Source organism: Jaculus jaculus, chromosome 10 (genome assembly GCF_020740685.1).
Source record: "Jaculus jaculus isolate mJacJac1 chromosome 10, mJacJac1.mat.Y.cur, whole genome shotgun sequence".
In the NCBI taxonomy this organism is placed as follows: domain Eukaryota; kingdom Metazoa; phylum Chordata; class Mammalia; order Rodentia; family Dipodidae; genus Jaculus; species Jaculus jaculus.
The window spans coordinates 25,826,631-25,841,872 of NC_059111.1; the positions used below are offsets into that span (position 1 = coordinate 25,826,631).

Below are 15,242 nucleotides of genomic sequence, written 5' to 3' on the forward strand. Positions count from 1 at the left end.
CTAGCTATAAATGTTTGGACTTCTATGTGAGTTGGAATAAAACTTGGTAGCAGAGGCCCGTAAGCTAGAAAGGGGCTATAAGGGAGGGAGGAGAGGAGGACTTAAGGGGATGGTGTTGTATATACGTAAGTAGATGAACAGATTACTAGGGATGGAAAGGCCTTTGTGAGGTCAGGGAAGAGACTGAGTAAAGGAAGGGTGGGAGGAGGGTTAATCAAAATCTAAGGGTATGAATAAGCCGTATGAAAACCTACTGTTTTGGACAATGGAACACCCAGAAGCCATAGATTATTACTAAATAATTTCAGTGCGTGGGATGCAATACCTTCCAGCGAGTTGTTGGCCAAGGAGATCCCTGATGCCCACAAAACATTATAGGCCATTGCCAAGGCTCTTGGTTTCCAGAAGTAAATGCTAAGACCCTGTTGCTGAAGACTGCATGTGCTTAGGCTGCAAGGTTATTGAGAAGTCCTATTGGAGCTGAGCTGGAAGCCTCCTCCCTGTAGACCAGCTGACAGAAAGCTGAAAAAAGCTATGTTACATGCAGCCCTATGGGAGAGAGAAGTTATCAGCAGTGAAAACAGGTAAAAACTGCAAGCCTTAAATTTGGCCAGCCAGACCAAATAACCCAATGGATACAATAGTGGCATGTCTGTTATGGGGAAACCAGTCACTCTGTACTTGAACTGGAGGCCTGCTCCACAGAAAGAAATACATGCCTGGTACTGAAGACCTATGACAGGAGAGGTCATCAGCCCTAAGGGTATAACATCTGCTAGTGTCTGGCTAAATGCATATATCATACTCACCAAGCTGTCCAGTGAACACTTCTCTTAATGTTCACACACATATGTTAATCCTATTCTTACTTTTGGTTAGAGAAGCTTCTCTTTTCAGATGGCAGTGACATTGGGATGACTCAGAAGGCACCACAGTGCTGAGAAGCAGTGACAGAGGAGTGCTCAGCACTGAATCATCTCTATCACACTTTCCAAGGCTCAGGGTCCATTGTGGAAGAGGTGGCAGAAAGAATGTAAGAGCCAAAGGAAGGGTAGGATTGCTTACAATGCATGTTTCTAGACACAAAATGGCCTGGATATCCATGACCTCACAGTGCCTAACACTACCTACACAAGACCGTCATTATAGGAGGAAAAGATGATGACATCAGAATTAAAAAGAGACTCATTGAGAAGGGGACGGGATATGATGGAGAGTGGAGTTGCAAAGAGGAAAGTGTGTGTGTGTTTCATGGTTTATTGTCTATAATTATGGAAATTATCAAAAACATTAATAAAAAGAAGAAGAGGCCATCCATTACATAATCAACCACAATGTCAGGATTAGATTTAAATCCTAGGAAAGGGTAGCCCCTCTCCCAAGAAGGGGCTCAGCTTGTTCTAGGGAGCTCCTTTGGGCAAGAGATAAGGAAAAGCCAGGTTCTTCTCTGGCAAAGTAAAGACTGCAAGCATGGGCCCAAAGACATTCCTGTTTCGGCTTTCAGGGGCCCAGACACCCCAAGTGCCTCAGCGAGGTCTCAGCTCTTAGACTGAAGGAGAGCAGAGCAGAGTCTCCGTTAGGTCTGCCCCGCCTCCTGCTTGTGCCCTAAGCCCAACCCTGAGGCTGCAGAGCCAGAGGAAACAGCTGAAGCCCATATTTGGTTCTGTGTGGCTTTGGACCCCAGGTGTGAGAATTTAGTGTGTGCCACCTGCCGTGCGCTCAGCCTGCCAAGCAGACACCTGCGTTGGACATGGTGCCTCCCCTCATGGCCTTTGTCGCCATCAGGGTGGTTGTGCAGAGAAGGGAGTTCAGGGTATCCTGGACCCTCGCGTGGACTGGGCTTAGCTTTCGAGTGAGGGGTTGGTGGCCTCTTGAAGGGCACCAAGGCTAGAAGTTAGGCAGCAAGGAACAGGAAGGAAGACGGGATGAGAGAGCCAGAACCAGGCCCGTCCGTGAGGCGCAGGTCAATAAGCCCGGAGCCCACCCAGGCCTGGAGCGCAGCTGGTAGAGCCTGCTGGCTGCCTGTGACATTTTGGACCTTATCAAAAATACGCTGGAGTTTTGAAGATGATATGCATAGAAATATCCATCACTTTCCCCAACTACTCATTTTAGGTAGCTCCTGAGTGCATATAGTGAAACTTTGAGCCTCTTGACCATTTGTCCCCCTCTTAATCATTTTTTTTTAAGAAAGGATTTTTTTTTTAAAAGAAATACACTCTTTATTTATGTATTTGAAAGAGAAAGAGGGAGGCAAATAGAGAAAATGGGCACACCAGGGCCTCCAGCCACTGCAAACGAACTCCAGATGCATGCGCCACCTTGTGCATCTGGCTTACGTGGGTCCTGGGGAATCTAACCGGGATCCTTTGGCTTTGCAGGCAAATGCCTTAACCGCTAAGCCATCTCTCCAGCTCTCTCTCAGCCATTTTTAAGAGTGTACTAATCCAGAAAGTGAAGAAGTCTATAGCAGAAAGTCAAGAGCAAAGGCTGCATTTCCTATTTCAAACCTTTTATCACCATGAGAGAGGGGGAGAAAGAGGGCGAAACTGGTTAATAGCTGGGTTGTGTGATATTACATGGCAAGGCCTTGTGATGTTCTGAAGCTCCACTTGTGACTGTGTGCTTAGCTTAGCCTAGCCATGCTAACCCTAGCAAGAATTGAAGATGAGTGTTTCCATAGCTCTGGTTTTTGTGAAGAAAAAAAAAAGCCAAAAACTTTTCTTACTATTGTCTCTTAGTCACCCAGTTATTTGGAACACTCCCCCAAACACTTTTTTTTAATTGAATTTATTTATGAGAGAAAGAGAGAGAGAGGAATTATGAGTGTGCTAGGTTCTGCTACCAACTCCAGATACATGCACCACCTTGTGGGGATTTTTTTTTTTTTTTTTTTAAGGTAGGGTCTCGCTGTAGCCCAGGCTGACCTGGAATTAACTATGTAGTCTCAGGCTGGTCTTGAACTCACAGCGATCTTCCTACCTCCGCCTCCCAAGGGCTGGGATTAAAGGTGTGCGCCACCACGCCCGGCTCATACACCATCTTGTGCATCTGGTTTTATGTGGGTGCTGGGGAATCTCACCTGTGTTCTTTGGCTTTGCAGGCAAAGTACCTTTAATGGCTGAGCCATGTCTCCAGCCCCTCCCCTCAGCACTTTTGTTTGTAGTCTAATGAGGAGAGTAAACTGTGCTTTGGAAATGAAGTTCCTAGCTCTGTAATGAGGATTGAGTGGGAAACCACATTGTTCAGTGTATTTACACACACACAATGATATGATTCTGTGTGTGCTAGAATTATGTTTGCCGGAGCAGAGACTGCCCTGTGCTATTGAGGAAGCCAGGCCTCCTGTAACGAGTATCAGCCTTGCTGACTCATGCTCACTGCCCTGGGTGGTGCCCATGTCCAAAAGGAGGCTGCTTTCCCAAAGCCTTCAGTGTATGTGTCACAGACGGTGATCGTCACATGGTCATTCCTCGTGGCTGTGTCACATGATCAGAGGGGAGTTTGGGGACTTAAACATTTTAGTTGAATACATGGCCACCATCACAACCAAGTAAGAAGCTGGAATGCATCTTTGGTAGTGAACGGACACTGTTCCATAATTGCCAACATTAGTAAAGTTCGTGTCTTACTCCTGTGGTTGGGTTTTCAGTGTTCAGTCAAGTGCTAGAAAGCGGGGTGACTTTGTGGTCTCTTCGTGCGTTCCGTCTGCCTTCCTTTCTGCAGCCTGGCTTCTGAAATGGTGCTGTGCCTCGAACATCCTCCACTGTCTGCTGTGTCTGTCTGGACAAGGACCTAGTTTCAGAATTATTCCTTTGTAAAGATAAAACCAAGGGTCTGCATGCAGATCTTAATAACTAGAGAATCTGGGGTCTGCCTGTGGGTCTTCGTAGCTGTTGAGAACCCAAATATTGACTAGCTTCATTACAATGTGGATACGCAGCTCAGTTGTTTACTTCCTTGGACACATGATCTAATAAGAACGCAGTCAGGGGAGGGTTGGAGAGGTGGCTTCGTGGTTAAAGGTTCATTCACAGTGGCCGGAGGCCCTGGCATGTGTACACACTCTCTGTCTGCTTGCAAATGAATACAATTATTTTTTAAAAGAATAGGAGATGGTGAGATGGCTTAGCAGTTAGGCACTTGCCTTCAAAGCCTAACACCCAGGGTTTGCTTCCCTAGTACCCATGTGCAGCCAGAAGCACAGCATGGCGCATGCAACGGTTAGAGGCCCTGGCTCCTGCATTCTCTCTCTCCCCCTCCTTCCCTCCCTGCTTGCAAGTAAATAAAAATATTTCAGAAAAGAAAACAGGGATAATACACCCTGGTTCTTAAGACTTCTGAGAGTCATGCATGAAAACACAATGATCCTAGCTGGCGGAGTGTCTGAATATGGGTGGTGTTTCTTTAAGAAGTTAGCCGGTGAGAAGGACTTGGGGAAGACCACAGGTCTCCTCTGCAGCAGCTCCTTACCTTGTTCAACTTCCATGCTTCCAGGAGCTTGTGCAGGGCCTTGGGCTGCAAGAAGGAAGCGCATGTGTCTCCAGCGGCAGTGCCACCGTAGTTACGTTACGTGTCATCCTCCTTTTTTTTTTTTTTGAGGTAGGGTCTCGCTGTAGCCCAGGCTGACCTGGAATTCACTATGGAGTCTCAGGCTGGCTTTGAACTCACAGTGATCCTCCTACCTCTGCCTCCCGAACGCTGGGATTAAAGGCGTGCGCCACCACCTCCAGCTCGTATCTATTTTCAAGCAAGGAATTGAATAAAATAAGACTGAGAAGGATCATTATTAAATTGTTATATTTATTGAGGGAAGTACAGAGCCAAGGAAAGGAGAATAGATACACCCACATGGCTTGAGAGCCACGTGGTGGGTCTGGAAAAACTGTAGAAAGGACAGAAAGGAAAGTACAGGATGCTGGAGAGATGGCTTAGCAGTTAAGGCATTTGCCTGCGAAGCCTAAGAACTCCCCAGGTCCCATATAAGGCAGATGCACAGGGTGGCGCACGCGTCTGAGTTCCTCTGCAGTGGCTGGAGGCCCTGGCACGCCTGTTGTCGCCTACTCTCTCCCCCACACACCATCTCTGTCTCTAATAAATAAGAATAAATCTTTAAAACATTTTTCCCTTTAAAAAAGAAAATACAAAGAGCTTCTACCATGTGGAAAGTAGGGAATAGGGGGCTCTCCCCTCTGCTTGGCGCAGCTGAGCCGAGGGAAACTCGCCAGCAGCTGGAGGTTCACAAGCGGTCAGGCAGCTCAGAGACCTTGTCTCTCCTCTCCCCACCTCCAATGTACTCATCAATTTAGGGTGATGGGCTCTACCTTCCAGCTCAGGTGAGCTGAGGGACCGCTGACTGGTCTGGACTAGGGGCTGTCTCAGGAAGAGGCCAGCCATGATGCCCAAGTTCTGGGGGCTGAACAGGACCAACCACAACGTTAGGGCTAGATTTAAATTCTAGGGGAATCCTCCCTCCCCCGCAGGGACATAGGTTGCTTGTGGAGAAACAGATTTAGGGAAGAGATAAGAAGTCAGCGTGGTGGCACGCACCTTTAATCCCAGCACTGGGAGGCAGAGGTAGGAGGATCGCTGTGAGTTCGAGGCCATCCTGAGACCCCATAGTGAATTCCAGGTCAGCCTGGGCTAGAGTGAGACCCTACCTTGAAAAAAAAAAAAAGGAAGACATCAGATGATTTGCTCTCTAGTGAAGTGGCAATGGCTTGGATGGGCTCAGAGACATTCCGCTTCTTTCTTTGAGGGCCCAGCCACCCTAACTGCCTACTCCCTGTCACTAGGAAGGATAGACCTTGCAGTCTGAACTCCGTCAGAGGTATCACTTAAACATTGGGAAGTGTTTACAAGAACAGAGGCGGTCTGCACACGAACACCTGCAAGCACAGACTTCTCCACCCCACTGCAGCCGCAAGACGCAGGGGTGTTGCCCGTGTGTCCTAGCTTGTGCTTCCCTCATGTCCTCCCAGCAGCTCCCTGAATGCTAATGTGGGAGCCAGAGCTCGGCCTGCCTTCCCCTCCCCGCAGTGAATCTCCCTGCCTCGCTTTTCCAGCCCCACAGCCAGGCGAACCTAACAGCAAAAATGTGGCCCGCGGGGAAGCAGCTGCTTTTTCAGGTCAGGCTTCTGCACACAAGACCCAGAGACAGATTCTTTCTGTAGCCTGGTCGTCCCTGGCCTCCCTGTGGTCCCTCTACCCGCCAGGGCCCCCAAAGTCCCTCCAGAATGAGCTCAGGGCGCTGCAAGCTACAGGGGTCCGTGGTAACCAGCCCCCCACCACATCAGGTAGTTTGACAGTCCCTGCCTCAGAGGGGCCAGGTGGCCTGCTGCCCACCCATGCCCGCGCCGGAAGGAGTGCTGTACCTGCTGGTTGGTGCAATGAGTACTGTTGGTCGTGGCTGTTTCCTGGCTGGGCATAGAATTTCAATGCTTTGCCTGAGTTGCGTCTGTGAACGACCGTCCTTCAGGAAGCCTGTGAGCTCCACCTTTCACGGACTAACAGGTACCCTCAGATGGTGAGTGCCCACCACATTGTGGCCACTGGGTCCTGATCTGATGGCCTTGTCCTCTCTGCTTCCTGGCTGTGTGAGTTACTGCAGGGACAGGTGACTCTTCTAGCCTTAGCTCTGGGCCTTAGTGTCCTGACAAAGTGGCCACAGAGACCCGGCTGACTTTGTGTGCTTGACCTTTTTTCCCCTTTTGCTTATTGGATCCCCTTTTCCAAGTGAGATCTTAAAGGAAACCTGAACATGTAAGAGTTAAGAACTACTTGAAAGAGCCTGGGCCCTTCCACTTCTCCCTTTAGCATTCCCGGGCAGCTGCTAGAACCCTGAGGCCCAGAGACTCCGTGTGTCCTGTGGTGACTTGGAGCTTCCCGTGGTGTTTCTCGTCCTTTGCTGAGCTCTCCTCGAGGGCGGCAGCAGCAGCATCGTTGGTGCTGGGCCCTCAGGGCTAGTGGTGAAGATGCAATAACAGTCACAGAAGCTGCGCTTACATCCCCGGCCCGAGTGACATGCCCCTGATGCACAGCAGCTCCCCTTCCTGTCACATCGAAAGTTGCTGGAGGCCCTGGCATGCCCATTCTATCTGCCCCCCTTTCTCTCTCTCTAACCACTAAATAAATAGAGGCTGGAGGGATAGCTTAGCGGTTAAGGCGTTTGCCTGCAAAGCCAAAGGACCCAGGTTTGGTTCCCCAGGACCCACGTTAGCCAGATGCACAAGGGGGCACATTGTATTTGGAGTCTGCAGTGGTTGGAGGCCCTGGCACGCCCATTCTCTCTCTCCCTCTTTCTCTGTCAAATAAATAAATAATATATATATATATTTTAATTTTTTTTTAAATTTATTTGAGAGCGACAGACACAGAGAGAAAGACAGATAAAGGGGAGAGAGAGAGAATGGGCGCGCCAGAGCTTCCAGCCTCTGCAAACGAACTCCAGACACGTGCGCCCCCTTGTGCATCTGGCTCACGTGGGACCTGGGGAACCGAGCCTTGAACCGGGGTCCTTAGGCTTCACAGGCAAGCGCTTAACCGCTAAGCCATCTCTCCAGCCCAAATAATATATTTTAAAAATATGTTACTATAGGAGCTGGGAGGGTCTTCAGTAGACAAAGTGCTTGCTACACAAGCTTGAGAACCTGAGTTCTGATACCAGCCCCCACATAAAAGTTGGGAATGGTGGCATGCACCTATAATCTTGGCACTGGGGAGGTGGGAGAAGCCCTAGAGTTTTCTGGGTGTAGGTCGTCCAGCTGAGTGGCTGAGCTCCAGGTTTAGTAACGAGGCCCTGTCTCAAAAAATAAGGTGGAAAAAGTATGAAGAAGATACCTGACATCTCTTTGCACACTCACATGCATGTGCGCCTGCAACAGTCATCTAGACACAGCAAGTGTTCATAGGCATATGCATGCGCACACGCACACACACACACACACACACACACACACACACACAGAGGTGTTATATATAGATAGAGTTGGTATTTTCACACAGTATAGCAAGTCTGTTTGTCTAGAATGTCAAGTTTCCTATGGAAGTTTGGAGTAACTGACATGTGTTTGCCTTTCTTTCAGATATCATTTCCCCACACCCAAATCCTTCTGCAGAAAGAGCCAGAAATGTCCTAGCTGTGGAAACGGCCCCCGGAGAGCTGGTGGGAGAACAGGCTGCAAGTCAGCCGGCGCCGGGGCATCCCAATTCCATTAACTTTTACTCTCTGAAGCAGTGGGGTAACGAGCTCAAGTGAGTCTTGGGAAGTAGCACGTGAAATTGAAAATGGATCCTGTCGGATGATGTATGCCAGAGCGCATTATGTTTATGTATGCAATGAGAAAACCACTTTACGTTTATGGGGGGGTCTCTGACTTTGCCATATACTTCCCGGGAGGTCATGTGTAGCTTGGGGGTAGCAAGCCGGTTCCATGTCTCATACTGTGTCCCGCACTATCACATTTACGGTTTCAGCGAATGACTTGATCCTGTGAGGTAGGTCAGACAGTTGACGTTCTGCAGAGACTGAACCTGGCTGTAAAAGGGAGCAGCATGTGTCTAAGGTGACCGGCTTTTTCCATTTGCGGGGCTGGGCTTCTTGTCTCTGGAGTCTCACCCGGTCCCCATATTCCAAGGCTGGCCCCGGCCTGTGTTCTTGGGTCCTGTTCTCTGCCTGTGTTTAAACTAGTAAGAGTGGAGATAGGTTTTTATGTATATCTTTTATGATCTTTTTGTTCGTTTTTTTAAATTACTTATTGGGGGGGGTCATGCATACATACTGTGCATGTGCCATTCTGCATCCTGCATCATGTCATATTCTTTTTTTTAAATACATATTTTATTTATTTAGTTGAGGGTGTGAGAGAGAGAGAGAGAGAGGGAGAGAGAAAGAGGGGGGGGGGAATGGGCACATCATGGCCTCCAGCCACTGCAAACAAACTCCAGATGCATGTGCTCCTCTGTGCATCTGGCTTATGTGGGTCCTGGAGAGCTGAACCGAGTTCCTTTGGTTTTGTAGGCAAACGCCTCAACCGCTAAGCCATCTCTCCAGCCCCATGTCATATTCTTTGTGCTAAAGAGTCAAACCCAGGCCAACAGCCTTTGCAAGCAGGTGCCTTTAACTGTTTGAGCCATCTCCCCAGTCCCACTTGTTAGGTTTTTTGTCAAGGTAGGTTCTCACTCTAGCCCAGTTATTTATTTATTTATAAGCAGATAGAGTGACAGAAAGAGAAGTGGGCAGAATAGGCATGCCAGGGCCTCCAGCCATTGCAAACAAACTCCAGGTGCATGCGTCACTTTGTGCATCTGGCTTTACATGGGTACTGGGGAACTGAACTCAAGTCATTAAGCTTTGCAGACAAGTGCCTTAACTGCTGAGCCATATTTCCAGCCCCTTCTTGTTAATTTTTTTTTTGGTTTGTTTGTTTTTGTTTTTCGAGGTAGGGTTTCACTCTAGCTCAGACTGACCTAGAATTCACTATGTAGTCTCAGGGTGGCCTTGAACTCCTGGTGATCATCTTACCTCTGTCTTCCAAGTGCTAGAATTAAAGGCGTGCACCACCATGCCCGGCTTTTTTTTCCCCCCCTGAGGTAGGGTCTTGCTCTAGCTCAGGCTGACCTGGAATTCACTATGTAGTTTCAGGGTGGCCTTGAACTCTTGGCGACCTTCCTACATCTGCCCTCCATGTGCTGGGATTAAAAGCGTGCTCTAGTACACCCAGCGGAAATATTTTTTATTGGTGGTTGTTAGTACATCTCCAGTTATACAATCAATTATAGAATATTTTCTAAATATTTTTAATCCTTAATTAGTTTTATAACCCTTCCCTCTATCCTCCCTTTCTTCCTTTCCTTCCCCTCCTTTTTATTGTGGTAGGGGATTGTTTTTGAGACAGAGTCTTGCTATGTTGCCCAGGCTGGCCTTGAACTCACAGCATTCCTCCTGTGACTTCCTGATTCTGGAGTTACAGGTGTGTCTGGGCCTGGACCTGGCTCAGTTTTAGAACATTGTCATCACCCAAAAGAAACCCCATATGCAAACCCTTCCTATTTTCCCGTCCCCTTCCCTTACTCCCCACCCTCAGCCCTGGGTAACCACTAATGTCCTTTCTGCATCCATGGATTTGTTTGTTCTGAACATTTTGTATAAACAGGATCGCAACGTATGAGACTTGGTGTGTGTGATGTTTCCAAGGTCCGTCCATGTTGCAGGAAGTATCAGCACTTTGTTTTCTTTCATGGACAAATAACATTCCTTTATATTTGCAGAAGCCACACTTTGTTTCTTCTTTAGTTTGTGGACATGAGTTGTCTCTATCTTCTCACTGTTATTCACCAACAGTCCTGCTACAGACACGTGTGTGTGAGTTTTGGTATGGACACACAGTTTCATTTCTCTGGACTCTATATGTAGAATTTCTGGGGCTCTGGTGACTATGCCGTAGCCGCTCGAGGAACTGCCAGACCATTTGACATCCCAGCCAGCAGTGTATGAGGTCGCTGTACTTCCTCACTAGCACTTACCTTGTTTTTGTTCTGAGTCATCCTACGGGTGTGAGCTGGTTGGTGTCTTCCTTGGTTTTGGTTTGCTTTTCCGCAGCTGTTGAGCATCTTCCATGTGTGAATTGGCCAGTGGGTATCTTCTTTGCAGCAGCATTTATTGGATCTGTTTAGGTCCTTTGTCCATTTTACATTGCATTAGCTTTTTGTTTGTGTGTGTTTTTGGTTTTTGTTCTTGTTTTTTTGAGGTAGGGTTTTGCTCTGGCTCAGGCTGACCTGGAATTCACTATGTAGTCTCTGGCTGGCCTCAGACCCACAGAGATCCTGCTACCTTTGCTGTGTTTGCTTTTTTTTTTTTTTAATATTGTTTTGTTCATTTTTTATTTATTTATTTGAGAGTGACAGACACAGGGAGAAAGATAGAGGGAGGGCTGGAGAGATGGCTTAGCGGTTAAGCGCTTGCCTGTGAAGCCTAAGGACCCCGGTTCGAGGCTCAATTCCCCAGGTCCCACGTTAGCGAGATGCACAAGGGGGCGCACGCGTCTGGAGTTCGTTTGCAGAGGCTGGAAGCTCTGGCGCGCCCATTCTCTCTCTCTCCCTCTATCTTTCTTTCTTTTTTTTTTTTTTAAATTTTATTTATTTATTTGAGAGCGACAGACACAGAGAGAAAGACAGATAGAGGGGGAGAGAGAGAATGGGCGCGCCAGGGCTTCCAGCCTCTGCAAACGAACTCCAGACGCGTGCGCCCCCTTGTGCATCTCGCTAACGTGGGACCTGGGGAATTGAGCCTCGAACCGGGGTCCTTAGGCTTCACAGGCAAGCGCTTAACCGCTAAGCCATCTCTCCAGCCCCTGCGTTTGCTTTTTACTGTTGAATTGTATGCATTCTTTGAATGGAGGTGTTTTGCTGCTCTTTGAAAAATCCACCTGGTGGCCACAGAGCCTTAGAAGTCTTGTAGGTTAGAAAGTGTAGGTTAGTAGAAAGGTAATGGTGTGATGTATTGTGGGAGGCCTGGAAGCTTCCTACTCTCCTTCAGGGCCAGTACGCTACTGAGCTGGCCTTAGAAGCTGCTGTCCCGTGATAGCCCGTTTCAGCCAGTGTCCTCCCCCTCCTCAACCTTTTTAAATCCCTTGTGTGGTTGAATTCACAGGGCAAAGAAATTCATCTTTTGTGTGCTTTCAGTTCCTCAGACATAGCTTTATACTGGGATGAAGTAGGATGTGGCAAGTGTCGCCAGACCTCAGAAGAGAACTCTCATGAGGACGATCACGATCACCGGGGTGCTCTGCTCTTCTCTGGCCTGAGCCGAGCTCCCGCCTCTTCCCTCCTGTTTCTTGGGCAGCTGTTTTCTCAAATCCTCTTGATATAGCAGCTCCAAGCCCCTTGGTGTGATGATGTCTGAGGCTCTCAGCAGTGTGGCATCAGTGTATCCGCTGGGCAGCTATTTACCCAAATAGTCATGATTTCACTTGTCTGGAACTCTTAGCAGGCCGAGGCAGGAAGATGGCAAGTTCAAGGTTAACTTGGGTACGTAGCAAGACAGTCTGAAAACAACAAAAATAAATGTGGAGGACTGTTGATTTGCCAGATGTTCATACCCGAGCTTCCCCACCTACCCTCAGAGTGAGATGGTGGGATGAGGTGGAGACAGGCCTGTAATGTTTGCACTTCTTAGATCCTTGAGCTTACAGTGACTATTGAGTTTCCCTGTCTGAGGAAGCGAGCACATGTCACCTTCAAATGTCACAGCTGTCAGAGCAAGTTCAGATTAAGTATCGTAGGGGTGATGTCAGCTGTGCCTTTGCAGGGGGGTGTGGTAGTCAGAATTAACTCCCCAAGTTACTTTTCAGCCACACCACTTCATAGCTAGATGTCCCAGGCAAGGTAGTGAACAACCTGCACCTTCGCTTCTCACTGGTTCTGTGGGGACAATAGTCCTGTGAACTTCAAGAAGGTAAGATGAGGGCTGGAGAGATGGCTTAGCAGTTAAGGCGTTTGCCTGCAAAGCCAAAGAATCCAGGTTCGATTCCCCAGGACCCACGTAAGCCAGATGCACAAGGGGCACATGTGTCTGGAGTTTGTTTTCAGTGGCTGAAGGCCCTGGTGCGCCCTTTCTCTAGCTGCCTCTTTCTCACACACACACACACACACACACACACACACACACACACACACACACACACACAGTCTCTCTCTCTCTAAAATAAATAAAGGAAAAAAATGTCTAAAAAAAAAAAAAAGAAGGTAAGATGAGGAAACCACAGAGGACCACGCCTGGCTCTTAGGGAGCTGGAAAAGGTGATTGATGCCGTCGCTGGGCCTCGTGACAAACCACTCTCTGCCGAGCTTCACAGAAACCTAGTGACCAGAAAATCTTAGGTGGTTATGTGTTTTTGCTTTTTTCTTTTGTCTAGTTACTTACAGACATGCTTTTTGAAGGCTAAGACGAAATTATTTGGGTACATAAAGAGGCTTTTTATGGTTCTGGGGACTGGAACACACTAGACAAGGTCCCTGCCACTGAGCTGCAGCCCACACCAGCCCAGAGATTAAACGTCCTTAGAAATGAGCAAACTATTTTAGCCCTATATCGTACGTGATTGGTTCAAATTTTTATTTTGTAATGGATTTATAGTGGTGCCAAAGTTGTGGTCAGGTCTGGAGTTCATTTGCAGTGGCAAGAAGCCCTGGCATGCCCCTAGTCCATCAGTCAGTCTGTCTGTCTATCTGCTTACCTACCTATCTAATCTATCTCTAACTCTCAAATAAATAAAAACACTTTAAAAATAAAAGAAAGGAAGGAATACATTTAAGAAAGGGAAAAGAATTGGAAAAGTCACGATGTCTTATAAAAAACTGGAAAAGTTGTGATGTCTTGCTGTGTGCTTTTCCCAAGCAAGGCAGAGACTGCCCTCAGTAGCCCAGAGTTCAGCTGGCCTACATCGGTAGCTGGCAGATGAGTGCCCACTCACATGCACCTGCGAAGGGACCTTGGTTTCCTGCGTTCATGACTTCTTCATTTAACCCACCTGTCATCCAGATTGCATCGGTACAGGAAGTGGGTCTCTTGTGAAATTCTGGCGGGTCTGAGTGTGTGTCCAGGGCAGAAGTGGGCAGGCAGATAAGAAAGCAGTGTTCCGGAGCCCACATAACAGTTGAACACACTGTGGTGTGTGGGTGGGTGAGGAGGGGGGCCGCTCGAGCTATAGCGTGCTGACAGTTGTGAGTGTGCCCTTGCACTTGTGTGGGTCTGGGCTCACCTTCCATCTCTGGGGGTTAGGCTGACCATAGTGGTGGTTCCTGAACCTAGTTCTGCCTCAGAGTGAGGTCGTGGCTAATGGTCATTGTGACCAGCCTAGGTTTTGGAATCCCGGGCCTGCTCCTTGTTAGCTGGGTGATGTTGACCCAGTTGCGTCTCTGTGCTCTGTTTTCTGCATTAGTAACAGTGTGTGTAGGAATCATTTCTCACAGAATCTGGCTGATTGTAAATGCTCTGCAAAGGATGGCTTCCAGATCCAGGGCTGTGCCATTGCTTACCTTGTCGTTCCCACAGTTCCCTAGGGCCAGTAAGAGTGACTCTTCCCCTCGTGCCACATGGAGAGGGTGCTCTTTGCCAGCGTGGATGTGAAGGCTGAGCTTGCTAGCAAGGAGTGCCCACCTTTCCAGGTTTGATAGGTCTTCTGCCAGCCCTACACTTGGCTTCTACTCTGATCCTTTATTATTTCTGCTTTTTTTGACACCTCCCTCCCCAGGCCTTGTAACAATGGTTATTTCTGTGCAGGACCAAGGGATCTTCTATAGTTTCATCAGCTAGGAATGTGCCTAGGAACTCATCCCCTTTATAGCTCCAATGCAGAGCAGAGGACCCGCCCAGCCCAGAACAGGGGCCTGGTATATGGTGCATTTGAGGAAGTTGTTCATCTCTGTAGCTGTGATGTGGCACTTGTTTATATTTCCTTGTTGTAACGCCCAGCTTTGTCTTTGCCAAGAAAGACAGGAATATGGTCATGGTGCTGCCTCACACGGACAGTCTAAGAACCAGGCCTCTGGAAGGGAAGTGTGAAGGCCCTTCCAAGTAGCGGTGATTGAGGAAGTTGGCTGGGCGCTCTCTCTCTCTTTGTGTGTGTGTGTGTGTGTGTGTGTGTGTGTGTGTGTGTGTGTGTGTGTGTGTGTGTTGCTGGCATCAGTGCCCAGGCTTTGCTGGCAGCTCCCTGGAGCCTGAGCCTGTGCTTAGCACTCCTCACTAACAACCCTCTCCATTCCGATCTTGTCCACACACTTCCAGAGGCCCGTTCATCAGCAGGACCACGGTAGCATTAGAGAAGAGATGTCTCTGGCTTGCAGACTGAGACACCTTAACCATGGCCGGGATCTGATTTGGGTCGGAAAACCAGGCCCCAGAGATTGTCAGTGCTTTTTCTGGGACCATCACGGAACGGTTGACCAAAGTCTCCTTTTGTATTTAGAGTTGGAGGCTGGTGAGGGGAGCAGTCTGCATCCTCTGCTGGTGGCCTTGACCCACCTGTTTTAGGAGCCCCATTCTCCATGGACGAGATCAGTTCATTCCGTACCTCAGCCTTTCTGATGCTTCCTATTACCTTAGGCCAGCTGCTCTGGGCTGCCGAGTGTGACCGCTGAGGTCTGTCCCCTCCTCTGCTGTGGGTCCACTTGCCTTCCTTCCCTCCCTGAACTCAGTCTCCCCCGGCACATGCAGCTCTTTGCAGGGAGGGCTGTCACCTCGA

At 48.6% G+C, this 15,242-nt stretch overlaps 1 protein-coding gene across 2 annotated transcripts in view; it reads left to right on the top strand.

The window, feature by feature from the left end:
* Tbc1d2b (TBC1 domain family member 2B) overlaps window positions 1-15,242 on the top strand; it is a 113,538-nt gene that overhangs the window by 37,508 nt on the left and 60,788 nt on the right. For both annotated transcript variants that reach the window (XM_004660380.2, XM_045160293.1), the window contains exon 3: window positions 8,085-8,253. In XM_004660380.2, coding sequence (XP_004660437.2) covers window positions 8,085-8,253 — 169 coding nt within the window. The remainder of the gene's footprint in view (window positions 1-8,084; window positions 8,254-15,242) is intronic.